This window comes from Aythya fuligula, chromosome 11 (genome assembly GCF_009819795.1).
Source record: "Aythya fuligula isolate bAytFul2 chromosome 11, bAytFul2.pri, whole genome shotgun sequence".
NCBI lineage: Eukaryota > Metazoa > Chordata > Aves > Anseriformes > Anatidae > Aythya > Aythya fuligula.
In genome coordinates, this window is record NC_045569.1 from 7,983,198 (window position 1) to 7,999,579 (window position 16,382).

At 40.3% G+C, this 16,382-nt stretch overlaps 1 protein-coding gene across 1 annotated transcript; it reads left to right on the top strand.

The window, feature by feature from the left end:
* The first annotated feature begins 207 nt into the window (after positions 1 to 207).
* On the top strand, positions 208 to 16,083 carry CHRNA5 (cholinergic receptor nicotinic alpha 5 subunit). The gene is made up of 6 exons (XM_032194736.1): positions 208 to 325; positions 8,343 to 8,494; positions 9,364 to 9,408; positions 10,810 to 10,919; positions 11,910 to 12,741; positions 14,817 to 16,083. Exons 1-6 carry the CDS (start codon positions 208 to 210, stop codon positions 14,976 to 14,978), a joined length of 1,419 nt encoding a protein of 472 aa, XP_032050627.1. The 3' UTR covers positions 14,979 to 16,083.
* The last annotated feature ends 299 nt before the right edge of the window (positions 16,084 to 16,382 follow it).

A 16,382-nucleotide genomic window follows, 5' to 3' on the forward strand; every position in this document is an offset into this window, starting at 1 on the left:
GGGGGAAGGGGCCAGGGAGGGCGCCTGCCGGGGGCTCGTCCCCTGGCGGAGGAGCGGGGAGGGCGCTGCCCCCCACCGGCCCCGCGCCCGCCCCTCGCACCCCCTCACGGCTCCCCGGCGGGGCGGGGCCAGCGGCGCCCGTCGGGAGCGGAGCCGAGCCCCGTGCCCGCCGCGGGGCGCTGAGGCGGCGGGGGCCGCGTCCGAGCCATGGCCGAGCCGGGTGCCCGGCGGCGCTGCGGCCGCCCCCTGCTCCTCCTCGCCTGCCTCTTCGCGACCGTCCTCGGCAAGCCCGGAGCCGGCCCCGCTGGCCGTGCCCCCTATGCCGGTAAGGCGCCCCGCGGGGTGAGGGCAGCCCTCTCGAAGCCCGGGCGGGAGCTGCTCACCGGGACGGGCGCTGAGGGGACCGGGGCGGGCTCTGAGGGGGTCCGGGAGCCGCTCGGGTGCGGCGGGGCTGAGGCCAAGCGCGGCCCCTGAGGAGCGCTGAGGAGCCCGGCGGAGGGGACGGGAGAGCCCGGCGGGCAGCGCTGCCGAGGCGCTGAAGCGGCTGTGCCCTGCAGCCCCGCTCCTGTCACCCCTCGCACAGCCGCCACCCCGGGGCCGTGGTGCTCGCCTTGAGCCGGCGGGAGGGCAAACTTCGCCCAGCCCGAGCCGGTCACCGCAGCGGGCGGTGATCCTGCACGTCTGGAGCGCGGTCACGGCTGTCTGAAGTCCCGACTGCAGTATTCAGGAGCAGAAAGGGAATTCGTGAAGAATAAAATGGACTCTTCTGAGTGTTAGCGCAGAGTTTAAGAAGTGTGGTTTAGGGCCAGTGAATTGCTTTGGCGTCTTGTTTTTAGTTCAGAACACAAAACTGCGATCTGTTACTGCTAAATATGGTTTAGAAGGCGAGTCCTGGTCAGTTGTTAATGCAGCAGTGCTTTTCATCTCCGTGAGAGGTCTTGCGAAGTGCCATTGCTGTGGGGCATTATGTGGTGTATGCAAGTACCTGCAGCCACGTTGCACCAAACCTGGCCTTTTGGCACAAGGCAGGAGTTGTAACTTTGAGAACGCACCCTACGTGGTAAGCATAAAGCTGCCTTTTCACGGCGTTTGATCTAAAATAAAATGAGATTTGCTGTTAAGCTTAGGAAACATTACTGCTGCCTGTTATTAAGGTATGGGCCAAACTGAAATAATAATCTCAGTAAGTGCAGTTGACATACCGGTAAAATTATTTTAGGCTGCTGTTTTGCGTGTGGTACAGCAATCATTGTAATGAGTAGAAGTGAATTATGGATGTGACTTTGTTTTGATGATACTTCAGAAGCAAATTAAAATAAATTTGCTGTTTCCTTTAGTTAATAGTTTGGTGATGGACTAACCTTTTATCCTGGATCATTCTGATTTGACAAGACAAAGCATGAGCTGATTTAATATACAGCCAAATCATAAGTTCTGTTCCTTGCTGTGTATCTTAAACGAGCAGGTGAGATTTAAATGCATGGATGGAGCCGGGACTTAACCAGCACCCAGAGCACTGCTGTGCCATGTGTGGGGCTGTGGTGGTGTCTCCTTGGGAGCTCCTTCGCCCCAATGTGCGCCGCTCAGCTTGGCACAACTGATCCTTCTCGTAACCAACGGGGAGCTGCAGGCCTTCCTCCTTGGAAGAGGCTCTTGGGTTGTTTTTTTGTTGGTTTGTTTTTATTTTTTACTCTTTATATATTTTTTCTTTCTTTGGAGATTTTTAGGAAGAAAAATGTGAACACTGATTTGTGGAGAAACATTGATTTGTGAGGATAAGGAAAAGGAAGTACTTGGGTACTTTCCCACTTTCCACAGTGGTTAAACCTGGTTTTTATTTGATATATTCGGAAATCTCCCACTCTGCCTCTGCTTTTATCAGTTTCTGAATAACTGTGAGCCATGGTTTATATGTTCTAGTGTGTACAAGACTGGAATCAAGCTGCATGAGCAAAATGCTGTTGTGGGCAGAAGGTAATGCCAGCATGCAACTTTTGTAGCACGCAGGGCTGTGCTGGCAACTTGTCAAAAGCCCAAGGCCTGTGTCCTATTTGCATAAAGATTTACATCCATTGATATATTGTTTACTTAGGTTTGCTTCCTCTAAATTAAATCTGTATGAATAAATGGCTTGACCTTTAAAATTCTATGTACTCGCTCTTCCTTTTACTCCCTGTGCTCTCCACACTTGCTGTGTAAATGTCTTCTGCTGCTTGCACGCAGCATTCCTCAGTGCTGCCTTTGTGTTTCATCCTCAGTCCTTGCTGGCAGGTCAACAGTTGGATGAGAACGATGCACGTCTCCTATGGTGAGCTGAGGCTAGAAGTGGCCTAAGAGAGGTGACAGACTCCTGCATCTCTTGAATCCAACAGAAAAGGGCCCAGTGGCTTCTAAGATACCAGAACTCCTTCCCTGAGGCTCTGCCCATGCTTCTAGGCAGCCTGTTCATAAATGTGCCCTCTCTGCCAGGCAGGGAGGAGGATCGGAGTTCTCTTATCTGAAAATGGAGCAGAGTGTGGGTGCCAGTGGACTCATAAGGAAGCGCCCTGCACCTGTAGATGGTGCTTCATCAGGAGACTGCCTCTGGCCATGGCTTTGCTGGAGAGCACAGGAAGGTGTTTGGCACATCCGTGTACTTAGCGCACAGCTTGGGTGTTGGGAAAGGGGCAGTTTGTGCTCCAAACAGCACGTCTGAAGAGTGCCACGACAGGGAAGGGGCAGTCTGCAGCTGATCGTGTGTTTCCCAATTAACTGCAAGCTGCGTGGCCATACAGTATGCTGATCTGTTATTTATAGAACTTGCACATGCATTCGTTAATGTGAGCAGTAATTATCCCTTGATAATAAGCTGTTAGGAGATAGTCTGGTTGTACTTTTCAACTACCAAGCAGGAAACTTTCATCTTTTAAATTAAAATTGAATGTAAGAAATATCTTTCCTGCTTTCTGTCTGTGTACTTCTGTCCCTAGTGGTTAGGGCCAAGCAACATCACAGTTCAAAATCCCTGGGAGTTTCATGCCTGCAATAAGGGTGCTGCTGCTGGTTGGCAGCTTATTGCTGTCCTAGGTATGAGAGAAAGTAGAAATCCTCCCAGGAACTTGAAAACCCTGAAATAAATGGAAAATTGTAAAAGTTACTGCAGTAGCTGGTGGCTATAAGGGATGTCGTAGCACACAGTGACAGGAACATAGGACTGTTACCTTTGAGGTACCCAGATAGTGTCTGAAAAGAAGAAAGCAGAACAATTCTGCACAAAGAGCCACCAAGAAGCAATGGTTAAGAATAGCTGCTTTTCGTGTGCTGGTGGGGTTTGGTTTGGCTTCGGTGAGTTTTCTGTGCTTGTGGTGGTGTTTGGCTTTATTTCTTAGCCAGGGGAGAACAAAAGGCCCATAGGAAACTCAGAACACAGGGACTTTGGGCTCTTGCTGAGTAAACTGGGCAGAGTTGGTGGTCATCCTGCTTCAACTTAGGGGCATCCTAATAACAGCTGTTCTGTGCTTTCTGGATGCTTATTGCTAACTGGGTACTTGAACTTTCAGCAGCTGCCAGCAATCTGTTCACTAAGGCACAGAAGGAGAAGTAGGGAAAAATACTGACAGTCATGCAGAAACTGTCTCGATCATTTTAAAGGGGGGGGGGGAATCAATGAAAAGACTAACATAATAAATTGAGCATAAAACGTGTTCACACCTCTTCTGATCAGTGAAGTGGTGGCAGGAGGTTCTTGAAAATGCAAAGAAAGCTTTAGACAGAAAGAGATCTGTGTAGTTACTATTGAAAATCATCTTGTTCTGCTTTTTCCTGTCTGCTGCATTATGAATGTGGCTTGCTGTTAAAGTCATCACCAGCTACCCAAACACTGTGGTGCGACCAGGGCTGTAAACTTAGAGGAAAAACACAAATGCTGAATGTAGAAAAAATTGGAGTTTATTGGAAAGATGGAAACGTATTTTAATTTCTCTCCAAACGACCACTGAACAGTTTTAGAAGAAGGTGTAAACTGTTGCTGTTGCACTTGTAGCCTTCAAGGTGCTTCCTTTGTTATAAATCATGTAAAATGTACTAAACAAAATAGATTATCACCTTAAAAATGCAAGTGCACGGAAAGTACACTTAGTAGTGTTATTTTCATTGTAGTGATATTTGGTTATGTATCTGCATTAAGAATACGTATTTATTTGAAATGTGCACCTTAACATTAGGTTCCTAAAAAGTGACCCCTTACCCATCTCCCCTGGACCATGAATCTCATCTCCAGGCACACCAGGTGGCGATCCAAGGACAACCTGAGGTTGCTACCGCTCAGTTCTATCAATTAGGAAATGCTTTGACTTAAGTCATTTATTCCTGGAGTTCCCACGTGTTCTTTTTCTAAGGAAGTGTATGTGTTTTGTCACTACTATTATTACTGCTTGCAATTTAGCAAACAGGATGCTTCAACTACAAACTGTGACAAAGTTGGTGGTTTTCTGTTTTAAATCATGAGCGTGCTTTGCAGAGAGAAACTTTTGGCCAACTAGCAGCTCCATGACTGAGGGCTCTTTGTGTTCTTGGCATGGAATCACTGAAAAGATTGAGTGGGGAAGAGTTTCAGGTGTAAGTAGTAGTAGACATTGTCACTGGGTTTGTCATGGAACAGGATGGCTACTGCCTTGGGTTCAGAACACAGAACTTAACTGATGTCAGCCCAAGTAAAGCCATGTAAGCACAGGGGTGCTCAGAATGGCCCTTCAGAGGCTACGAAACCTTCCCAGAGGGTGGGGCAGTTTGCTGGTGGCAGAGCTGGGGGCTTCCATCTCCTCGCTGTCTGGTTTAGGGCAAGACTCATGCTGCGGATTGTTTGCTTGCTAATCACGCTACTCATAGGTTTTATTCTCTTTTTGCTCACCTCCGACTGGTGTAGCCAGCCTGCTGTCCTAAGCTATTAACTGTATTTCCCTTTTCACGCCTTCTGTACTTGTTTTCTGTTTAGCACCAGTTCTTCAGAATCTTTTTCTTGGTGCTAACACCAGTAACAAACTTCAGCAGTTCCACACCTTGTAATCCTAAAAGCATACAGACACAGAAAGGAGAACTTGAACACCTGCAATTTGTGTGATGGGTGAGATGTGTGGTCTTAGGAAATAAAATATCCAAAGGTGGGGGGTTATTTACTTTATTTTTGCCAGCTCTTGTTATGCTTTTACCATCTCCAGCCTGCCCACGGAGCTCTCCTGGATGGAAGCTCCTCTTAGCGGGCAGCATGCCCCAGTGTAGCAGGAAGCACAGCAGCTAACCAAAAGTCTGGGAGGAGCATGGATATTGCTGTGAAAGAAAGAAGTCTGAGAAAACTAGTTGGATGATATTGTTAGCAAATGTGGTCATCTTATTAATTGGTGAGTATACTGTAGGTCCAAGTGAAAAATGTTTGAAAACACTTTTTTTTTTAAGCCAGGAAAAGCGTTAAGGGAGCACGTCCTTGTTTAGCACAGCATAAGAGAAGCTGCCCCTGGACAGCGTGTACCCTGAAGGTGCTGTGCTGGTGTACCAGAGGTCGTCTTACAGGAGCATGGACACTGTGGCAGTGCAGCTCTGCCTCTGCATTGCTTCAAGGTCAATTATCAGAGAGAGAATACCCAGCTGTGTCGTCACCGCAGATTGTTCAGAAATGCAGTACAGTGTCCTAACTGTAAAAGGGAAATGTAATTAATGCTAATGCAAAACTCAGGGATTTATGAAACATTAGGCTGAAATATATACGAAACTATTCATAATTCAGGAAATAGGGATATAGAAATAAAGAAATTAAGTTGTATCCTCAGGAAGTATTCTTTCAGGTGTCTGCAAAAAGCAGGACCTGGCAAATCCATGTAGTTACAAATAAGAAGTTGTCCCTGGCTAACGAGGGTACTTGGAGCTTGTAAGGTATCAGTACAAACAAGTACACCTTAACCCAATAGCTGTGATGGGTTGCATGCATGCAATGCCGTGTTGCCGCATCCTTCTGGGCAGCAATCCTTATGTCCAAAGTGTTTCCATGCATCCAGCACAGCAGCAGCCAGGGTACAGGGTGAGCTGCCCCTTTGCTCCCTGCCCCTCCGCGTCCCCGTGGCAGCACACGGGTAATGGGGCAGGCAGTTGTGCAGCACACGCAGGTAACAGCTCAAGGACCAGCGACGTGGTGTTTGCCGATGAGCGACGTACTGCGTAAACAGAGGGGTGTTTTGGAGCAGGAGGGTGGGCTGTGTGAAAACCCAAGTGCTGATTTGGCACGCAACAAGAGCTGTTCAGCCGCACCTTAGCATACGGTGGGATTTCCAGGGAAAGGGATCCTGCTGTTCCTGCTTTGCTGATCCTTTCTGAAGCCACAATTCTGCTTTTATCCCGACTTGGAAATTTCAGGCACAAGCCAGTTTGGGCTCATAATGCTGTTTCTCCTGGGCTGTCCCAGAGCTGCAGTGCAGGAGGCAGGGAGCCCTCACAGGGCTGGGCTGGCAGCACAGCGCTGTGATGGATGGCAGGAAACGAAAAACTTGGGTGCCCTAGGTGCCTAGGCCCAGCTGAATTGATGCCCTGATGGGGTTAGGCAGTCAAATGCAAGGCCTCGAACTGTTGATCAAGTTGTGAGGCGGATCTTGAGAACTGTGTTAAAGTGAGAGCTGGTGTGCAGTGTGGTGCTACCTGCCCAGGTTCAGCTCAGTAATCTGAGGCAAGTGTGAAAGCTTAGTCTTCTTGTGTCTGACAGTCTGTGGTTCGCTGAATGTTTATGATAATAAACTTCAAATAGAAATTGTTTATTTAACTGACCCTTTTGTTTTCTTTCCCTTCTTCAATGAAAAAGCCTAAATACCATGACTGATTTTTCTGCATGTGTCATTCACTACTTTATGTCTGCTATGTACACCAAATTCACCTCCTTGCCAAACAAAATAATGTTAATCTTTTAAATCTCTACTCATGTGGATGTCTGCCTCTGCTTTTAATCCAGTTATGCCATTTCTGGTGCTTTTCTATTCTTGATGCATCTTTTTTTAGACTGGTAGCGAGCACATCATTTCTAGAAAGGTCGTGCCATGCATGTATGTCATGTCAGTTGGGTTAAATCCCGTCAGTGAGCAGCAAAAATCCTTTCCTAAAGCAGGTGCTCCTGTCTCCTGCTTCTTGCTCTGAACTCGGCCTGGGCATTGGAGGCCCTCCCGAAGCTGTTCTGGTCAGGGCGATGCCTGCAGCTTGTGCTGCTTCTGGAGACAGTGCTCTTGTTCCACGCTGCCTTCACCTGAAAGCTCTTCTTACACAGGTTATTTTTTGGGTACAGATCTTTCCTCCTCTCTCCCCGAATCTTCCCCATGTTCATCCTTGTCATGTTATTTAGGGTATATAATTTTTGACATCGTGTCTCATAACAGAGAAACGTGAAGCTTTACCCTAGATTGGGTAGTAGTGTTTCTACTGATTGTACTTCAGTGAGACAACAGGGGTAAAGGCCTCAACTCTTGTGGGTCCTTTAAGATAAAGGACAGCCGTTGCTTGATGGAGTACCTAGGATGACTTAGATACCTGCTTTCAAATGTGGGCTGCTCTCTGCCTGCAGTTCCTACATTTACAGTGCTTTTATCCAAAGCTCTTCCAGGTGTTCTGTTTGCTGTTCTTTGTAAGCTGCCCACAAAGATTTTTGGCTGTTCTGGGCCATCAGTTGGTCTCCAGGCCTTGAGATGGATCCTTGTGTACTCAGAAAATGAGCTAACTGCATGCTATTACTTAAAAAGAAAGGTGCCTTCCAGTCTATAAAAAGTTAGAATAAATAGAGGAATCACTGGTAAATAGATTAGCACGTGTTTTTAAAGTACAAAACGGAGGGGGAAGGGGGGAGAGAGCTCTTATGCATCATAGATGCATAACCATGAGAAGAAGTAAGGCGTGGAACATGAAGATGATTGTATTTCAAACAGGAGCACAAGTTATGCGATATACTGAAGACCTGTATAGTGTGGGTGCAGGTTTTAGGAAGTGCTACCTTGGTTTAGAATGATAAAACTTCGGTCCCATATACGTTTTCAGTTGTAGAGGCTTTCTGTAATTACACGACACCAGATCAATGACATAAGTGCGTTTTGCCTTTATTATTGGTAACGTTATCCTTGTGTTCGTGAGTCATAGATTTAAAGACTGCGATAGTGGTATGGAGATGCTAATAAAAGCAGGTAAGCAATACATATGCACAACGTTGGCCACACTTCCAGATGAAAGGGGATGAGATGAGAAATTTAATACTGCATAAACATAATTGCAGCTGTTTGGACACAGGAAGGCAGATGTACTCTGTTCATTTAAATCAATGTTAATAAGTTATTTTTGTTGTATAGGCATATCTGAACCATCTTTTATTGCTAAAAGTGAAGATCGCTTGTTTAAACACTTATTTGAAGACTATCAAAGATGGGTTCGTCCAGTGGAACGCTTGAATGATACAATAAAAATCAAGTTTGGTCTTGCAATCTCTCAGCTAGTAGATGTGGTATGTATTTACTTTTTTCCCTACTTATTACAATTTTTGAATGCAGTATGAGGTGAATTAAGTGTGCATATTTTAGCTTACATATGGTAGATTAAACATTTAAAATGATTATAAGCATAATGAGAAATACATTGTAGAAGGGGGCATGAAGCAGTGTTGACAAATTAATTGAGAAAACAAGGGGCTTTTATGTTTAGCAGTTTTCAGCCGCCCCCCCCCCCCCAAAAAAAAAAAAAAAAAAAAAGTGAGTGAAATGCTTAATAAGCCTAGGGAATTGTGTTTTAATATACTTATTCACTAGGAAAACAACAACAAAAAAAAAAAGCCAAATTTTAGAGCCTTATTTGTCAACTCTTTTTTAAAATTCAGTAACACTTGCAAATACTACTCCTTTTTTTTCCCCTTCCTAACCAGGAAAAAATAAACAATATCCCTGAAAGCCTTCAAATACATTGCTTCCATAGTAAGAAAGATTATCTCTTGGCATTACTTATCATGTAAAAAAGATGAACCAGATTTTGTTTTCTGAAACTTTTAACTTCAGAATATTCTTCTCATGTTGAATACATTAGTTATGGCTGCAAGAGGAGTTTTTCATCTTATAGCTCTTTTCCTCTTAGAAAATCAGTAAGACTGCATGAAATACAGTCAAAATAAAATGAAGGGAGGAAAGAGACACAGAAGAGGAAAAATGCAGCTTTTAAAAAAGTAAAGTGTAAAAGGCTCTCATATAAATGTACTTACCAAAGACTGGAATGTTTTTAGAAGTGTTTTCTGTATTTAAAATTACAAACCTGTATGAACTATAGAGGTTAGTTACTATGAATGTGCTGTGCAATCTTTTTCATAAATGCACTTAATTTTTATAGGATGAGAAAAATCAATTGATGACAACAAATGTCTGGTTGAAACAGGTATGTGTAAAATATGAGTAAAAAAATCTGAAGTTTCATAACTGCAAATCAAAAGTCGGAAGTAACGTTGTTAAATATTTATGTATTGAGAACTTAAGTGCATAAATTCTTGTTTTATGTATTATCTTTACAAAATGTCCCTAGAAATGCTTTAAAGGATTAATTGCTATAAAAGCCAGATTAAAAAAAAAAAAAAAAAAAAAAGTAAATTGGGAGGAAGAAAAAGTACCTGATTAAAAGAAACCTGACACTGCACTGCATGGCTATTTAACAGACCAAGGCATGTGTATACCCATGAAAGTTACTGCTTTGGTACATAAGCTTTCTTTTAAAAACTGTGTTAAGAAAAGTATGATGGATTTGTGTAATCTTTTGTATTATTGTTTAATGTATTTCTGTTGTCAGAAGCTGGATAACTACCACTGAAGAATTTCAGAGTTGTATATGCTTGCTACAGAAAGCTACTTTTTCCTCTTAAGAAAATTTGTTTATCATCAGGAGAAAGCCTTAAGCCTGATAATAATCGAAGTCCAACAGTACAGTTTAGTGGCCACTGTGAGCTTGGGAAATGCTTCTCACAAATCATTCTCAATTTAAGTTTGAGGAATGGTTGCAGACCCTAATTGTACTTACATGATAACTAAATTATTTTTATTTGGGCAACTGCCTTTTGTTTTTCTTGGTTCTTCACATTCTCTTCTTCTCCAGTAACTAAGTTGAGGCATTTATTTTCCGGAAAACTTTGTTGCTACTTAGCAAGTATGAGATAGGAATATGTTGATGAGAAAACTGTTCTCTCTGGGTAATTTCTGCAAAACTTGTTGCAGTTAAACCAGTTCAAATGAAGTAAGAACTGACCTGACTGTGTTTAAAATTATGTCTTATGTCTAACTCTTAGAAACTTCCATTTTTTTTTCTTCTTGAGATTTTAATTCAAATATAAAAATACCAAAATACTACTATGTTTTTAATGGTGTTATTTTTAGCATTGCTGGTGGAAATAGGACAGTGAGTTTTTTCTGTTTGTTTTGATGAAAAACTTTATATTGCTTCTGATCACTTTGCAAATTTCTCGATGTTCATTCAGAACCTGTTTTTTTTTTCCTCCAAATTTAATTGTTTCAGCTTATAATACCTTTTATTTGAGTAAATATGCTCTGAAAAATGAATTTAATATTTTAAGGTCTCTGCAGAAGTACTGTGAATTGGCTCTTATAACAGAAAACAAACATGATGATATCGGTTGTCTGTTCAGCATATTCAGTGTTGTATGCTTTAGAAGAGTTTTAGAAGTTTCATGCATTTATTTATTTCAAATTGCCTTTATATCTGTTTTCATCAGATCTTGTCCTGCCTAAATAAACTTCACAATTATGATTTTTTCATTTCATGCATCTACAGGAATGGATAGATGTAAAATTAAGATGGAATCCTGAAGACTATGCTGGTATAACATCTATTCGTGTCCCATCAGATTCTATTTGGATTCCAGACATTGTGTTGTATGACAAGTAAGATTTTAATCTTTTCATATAAAATACATTTAGTCTTTCTCACTTTACCATCCAAGCTGCATGTACAGGGCTCGCTGAATGGACCTGCATGTACATTTAGTAGAGCTAAGAATGTGTAGAAGACGTTAGAATTTGCCTCCAAATGCATATTGATTTTGTTGCTATGTAAAATGCAAGTTTTGGTTTGCTTCTGTATAGCATTTCCAGTCTTTGAAAAGTTTATTTCCACTTATTCATATTAACTCTTTGTTAATTAGAAGACAACGTCTTGCACAGTGTTGGGTACAAACTAATAGTGTAGAGGGAGTGTGTGATGGGAGATGATTAATCAACTCATGCTGTTTTAAGTCATATTCAGCATGGATTTAAAATGAAGGACCCTCAACTGTAAGTTTGTTTTCTGTAAAGTAATGGATCCCAGAAGAAATAAATTTTGAATGAGCCTTTCTGCTTAATTCAGGTGCGTGTACAACACTTTTACTTTTTATGACTTGCTGAGATGAGAAAAACTGTTACACTGATTATAACTTCAAGTTTGGAGGTGGCACCAAGTATTATCTGTCTAGAGTGTTGTTTTTTTTCTTGAATGATAATGATTTTATGAAATTTAAATATATTTATGCTGTATTAGCAATAGAAACATTGGAGTTTGGTCATGGGGCTAAAAGTCAGGATTTTTACAATCCCTTGCTTTAATCATCAGAACCACCTACAGTTGTACAGATATTTTCATGACTTGAAAATGTTCTTCACTATTGAAAATCTGTCTACCTGTATGAGATTCAGGTTTAAAAAACAAAACAAAACAAAAACAAACAAACAAACAAAAACCACCCACCAAAAAAACAACCAAAAAAACTTGAGAAGTGGACTCTGCAATACAAAATTTTGAAGGAGCAAACAGCTGAAATGACATTAATGAAACATATTTTCCTATTTAAAACACACACACTCCATCATAAATGCATACATATATCTCTTTTTCAGTGCAGATGGACGTTTTGAGGGAACGTCTACAAAAACTGTGGTAAAATATGATGGCACCATTGCTTGGACTCCACCAGCAAACTATAAAAGTTCTTGTACTATTGATGTAACCTTCTTTCCTTTTGACCTCCAAAACTGCTCTATGAAATTTGGTTCCTGGACTTACGATGGCTCACAAGTTGATATAATTCTAGAAGATTATGATGTTGACAAGAGAGACTTTTTTGATAATGGAGAATGGGAAATAGTGACTGCAACAGGGAGCAAAGGAAATAGAACTGATGGATGCTGCTGGTATCCCTTTGTTACATATTCGTTTATAATTAGACGTCTGCCACTCTTTTACACGTTGTTTCTCATTATTCCTTGTATCGGACTTTCATTTCTAACTGTCCTTGTCTTCTATCTTCCTTCAAATGAAGGTGAAAAAATTTCCCTTTGCACTTCAGTCCTGGTATCTTTGACTGTTTTTCTTCTTGTCATTGAAGAGATTATTCCATCATCTTCTAAAGTTATCCCACTTATAGGAGAGTACTTGGTGTTTACTATGATATTTGTGACATTGTCCATTGTGATAACTGTCTTTGCTATCAATATTCATCATCGCTCTTCGTCTACACACAATGCTATGGCACCTTGGGTTCGCAAGATATTTCTTCACAAGCTTCCCAAGCTGCTTTGCATGAGAAGTCACGTAGATAGATACTTTGCGCAGAAGGAGGAAACAGGAAATATGAACGGATCAGAGTCATCTAGGAACACCTTGGAAGCAGCTCTAGATTCTATCCGGTATATTACGAGGCATGTTATGAAGGAAAATGAAGTTCGTGAGGTGGGTGTATTAGTCATATTACACTAATCTTGTTAGAAGTAGAAATTAAACAAGTAATGGTTTGGTAAGTGGTTGCATATTAAATATGAGCTAGGATTTCCAATTTTTGTACTTCATGGGAAAGAAGTATGCTACAATACGGAGATACTGGGCTGTCCTTGGATTCTTTAAGTACTTCTCTCTTTTTCTTTTTTTTTTCTTTTTTTTTTTTTTTTTTAAGAAATAAACTCATGTTAATTATACGTTTTCAGTCACTTGTCTGTTATAAGAGCATGTACTGTTAACATCCAGCAGCACTGCAGGTATTTTCATGTTGAAATAAATAGGTATTTATCATTTTAATTTTGTACCTGAAGGCTACCTGAAACATATGTTTGGTTTACATCTTCACAATAAATACTGCTAAGCCTTATTTTGGAGCTTTTGATTCCAAATAAAAGCATTTTTTTTAATTCCATAATTTGTATTATTTCAAATACAGGCTATTACTGTGTATTAGCCATTTTGTGCTGCGACTGCACATGGACTCAACAATCATAAGAGGTTTCTTGTAGCCCTATCATTATTGGTTTTTAAATTATATTGAAAGATGTCTGAGGGTTGTTTTTTCAGTCTGTACATTTGCACTCTGAACTATCCTTAGTGGGTATTCACACCATGCAGGTAAGAGCATTATGAATTTATTTTCTTTCCTTGCTTTGAAACTGGCACCACTGGAGCATGAGAGATCGACCTGCTATTTTCAGGCCAGTATAGAAATACAGAAGTTTGCTGCCTGGTCTCATGATGTTGCTACATGTTTCCGACAGTGAAGTCTGAGCTTCTTTCAATTTACACAGAAATGATTGTCTTCAGAAGTTGCTAGTTGTTGAGAGGTATGTGCTCCTGTGCTAGTCTAGGAGTAAGCTAACTCCTCTGATGCAGCTTCTCAGGACTCTGTTATCGCAAGAGATACAGCCTGGATTTTGAATAATTGTGCTATCTACTGTACTGGTATATCCACTGTACTGTTAAAACAGGATCAGTGTATATGCAATACATTGTATAGCCATGCCTTGTTTATACAAGGCGAAAAGAGTAGTTTGCTATTAAATATATAATTTCCAGTAAAATGATAGTTAGTTTTTTTTCTTACTGAGCCTACTCTGACTATGAGTGACAAGAAAGATGATAGCTTTTTTTTGTTTTGTTTTGTTTTGTTTTGTTTTGTTTTGTTTTGTTTTGGTGAAGCGTTGTTGTGATTCTAAACCTTAGAACTGAATACATAGATGACAGGGGGACTCACCTGTGTTTTGTTATTTGGCCTCCAGAGAATGCAAGTTTTACCTGCAGAAAGTTGTTAGCCCTGATTGTTGAAAATAAAATGTACACAACTGGTGTTGTAGCCTTGCCTCTTAGGAAGCAGTAGGCCTGGGAAATGCAGACAGCTCCATTTCAAATGAAACATACTTGTTTGGCAGGGTTTTAATTTTCTTGTGTAACTATATTACACATACTTGCAACACTGTGTGTAGATAGGAGTGATCCTATCAAAAAGGAAAAGAGCTTTGAAAGTACTGTAAGTATTCTCCCTGGTGTGTAATTCCCTGCAGTGATAACATAAGTTTTCAGGTTTTGTATATAACAGTAGACACAGCTATTGTATTAATCTTATACAACTTTTGCATCTAGCTCCTGCCTGGGAACTCTACTTTGTGATGAGGCTGTGGCATGAATCCTAAATCCTTCTATGTTATAAAATTGCCTACAGGTTTTTCTCTATATACAGTTGAGGATGTGCAATGCTTGTTAGGGTCAGTTGCTCCATTAAAATCTAATATTTGTGCTGTATGGTTTACCATAAAGAGAAGTCATAAAGAGAAGTTTGTTCCTGCTCTAGGTCATAGTGTGATTCTTATATGTAGTGTGTGTGTGTTTGTGTGTGTAAATATAAAAGAGGAGTTATCAAATTGACCTGATTAGGAGGGGGAAGCAAATGTGAAGTGGTTAACTATTGCAGGGTTTGATGCTTGATGCTGTATTTTTACCTGTTCCTGCATGTACTGAACAGCTCTTATATGTTCTTTGTTTTTTAGGTTGTTGAAGACTGGAAATTTATTGCTCAGGTGCTTGATCGAATGTTCTTATGGACTTTTCTTCTGGTTTCAATAATTGGATCACTTGTGTTATTTATTCCGGTTATTCATAAATGGGCAAGTATAATAGTACCTATGCACATAGGCAGTACAAATGCATAAAATAGTTTTGGATCTGTCTCTTGCTGACATCCTTCTCTAAAAAGTTTGCAGTAACTCTGTTTCCATGCATGTTCTTTATAGGCATGTTTCTGATAAGAAAAAAATGAAAAACCCCAAGCCATAATATTGTTTTGATGTTAAAGCATGACATATAGGACACCCAGAAGTCAATTTACTTAGTGCCAGTCTACTAATATACTTCTAAATCAGGTCAGGCTCTAAAGAACCTTTTCAAGCACTTGCATGTATATGTCAGAAACAGTATATACTGACACCTACTGAGAAGTAGAAGGATTTAAAATTTTGTAATGATGATTGCTGTAGTCTTATTATTAAATTACTATGCAAATTGTTCTATTGCATATTAAATGTTCGCAGATACTTACACAGTAGAGTTGCTTATTTCAATTTATTATAGTATGCAAAGGTGAATTTGTATTGGCATCAGCTGTCTTCGGTGTATTGTAATTGTACGGAGTTTCTACAGCGTAAATGAAAAATGATGATAAAAATATAATCTGAACTTTATGCATATTCAGCATACAAATAGTGATTTGTCTGTGTTGTGTCTTCATAAATTTTCAGTGGAATTTGCTGCTGAACTTAAAACCTTTTTAACTCTATCATACTAATGTGAACACATAACACAGTAGGCCTTAAAACACTTACAGGATACATGGATATTGAGATCTCTGTATCAGCTATGGAAAGAGAGGCAAAGGCAATTAAATGAGGTGTCCAAGTTGCACAATTGTTCTAACATGTCAGAGCATTCAGATTTCTTTATTCTTGATGAAGATTGTGATACTAATCTTAGTTGCAAACATGTTGCGTTTTCCCAACCTTGTTTGCTTTGCAGAATTAAGTTTTGGAGCACAAATAGCAGGAATTTGAAGAATGAATTTCTGAAGGAAATAGGCTGAAAATTCATATGCCATGTAACAAAGTACAGACGATTAAATTTTCGCATATGTTAAACAGAATTTAGAAAATTACCTTTATAGGTTCTCTCACTTACAGAATCACATATAACTGAACAGTAAGGACTTAAAGCTTTCCATTCTTTCTCTTTTTTTTCTGTGTTGAAAACTAAATAACATGTGTATATATATTGCAACTTTTTAATTATATCATTAAAATATATTTTAATAATGAATTTAAATTCAAATTCATTTCAATGCCACTTTTAAGAAAAGTTTTATTTCTGAAAGAGACGAGACTGTTTTCCTACACCTAAGTTTTGATAGTTACTTACGATGTTATTTTATAACACATTTGTATCCTGCAAGACTAATGGAGTAATGTAAAGGAAGAACAAATCTTGGTAAGTTTTTTGTTTGGTTAAATTCTCAGACCAATAATAGCATGTTTAGGTGAAAAGTTTAATGTAAATTGTTATATTGT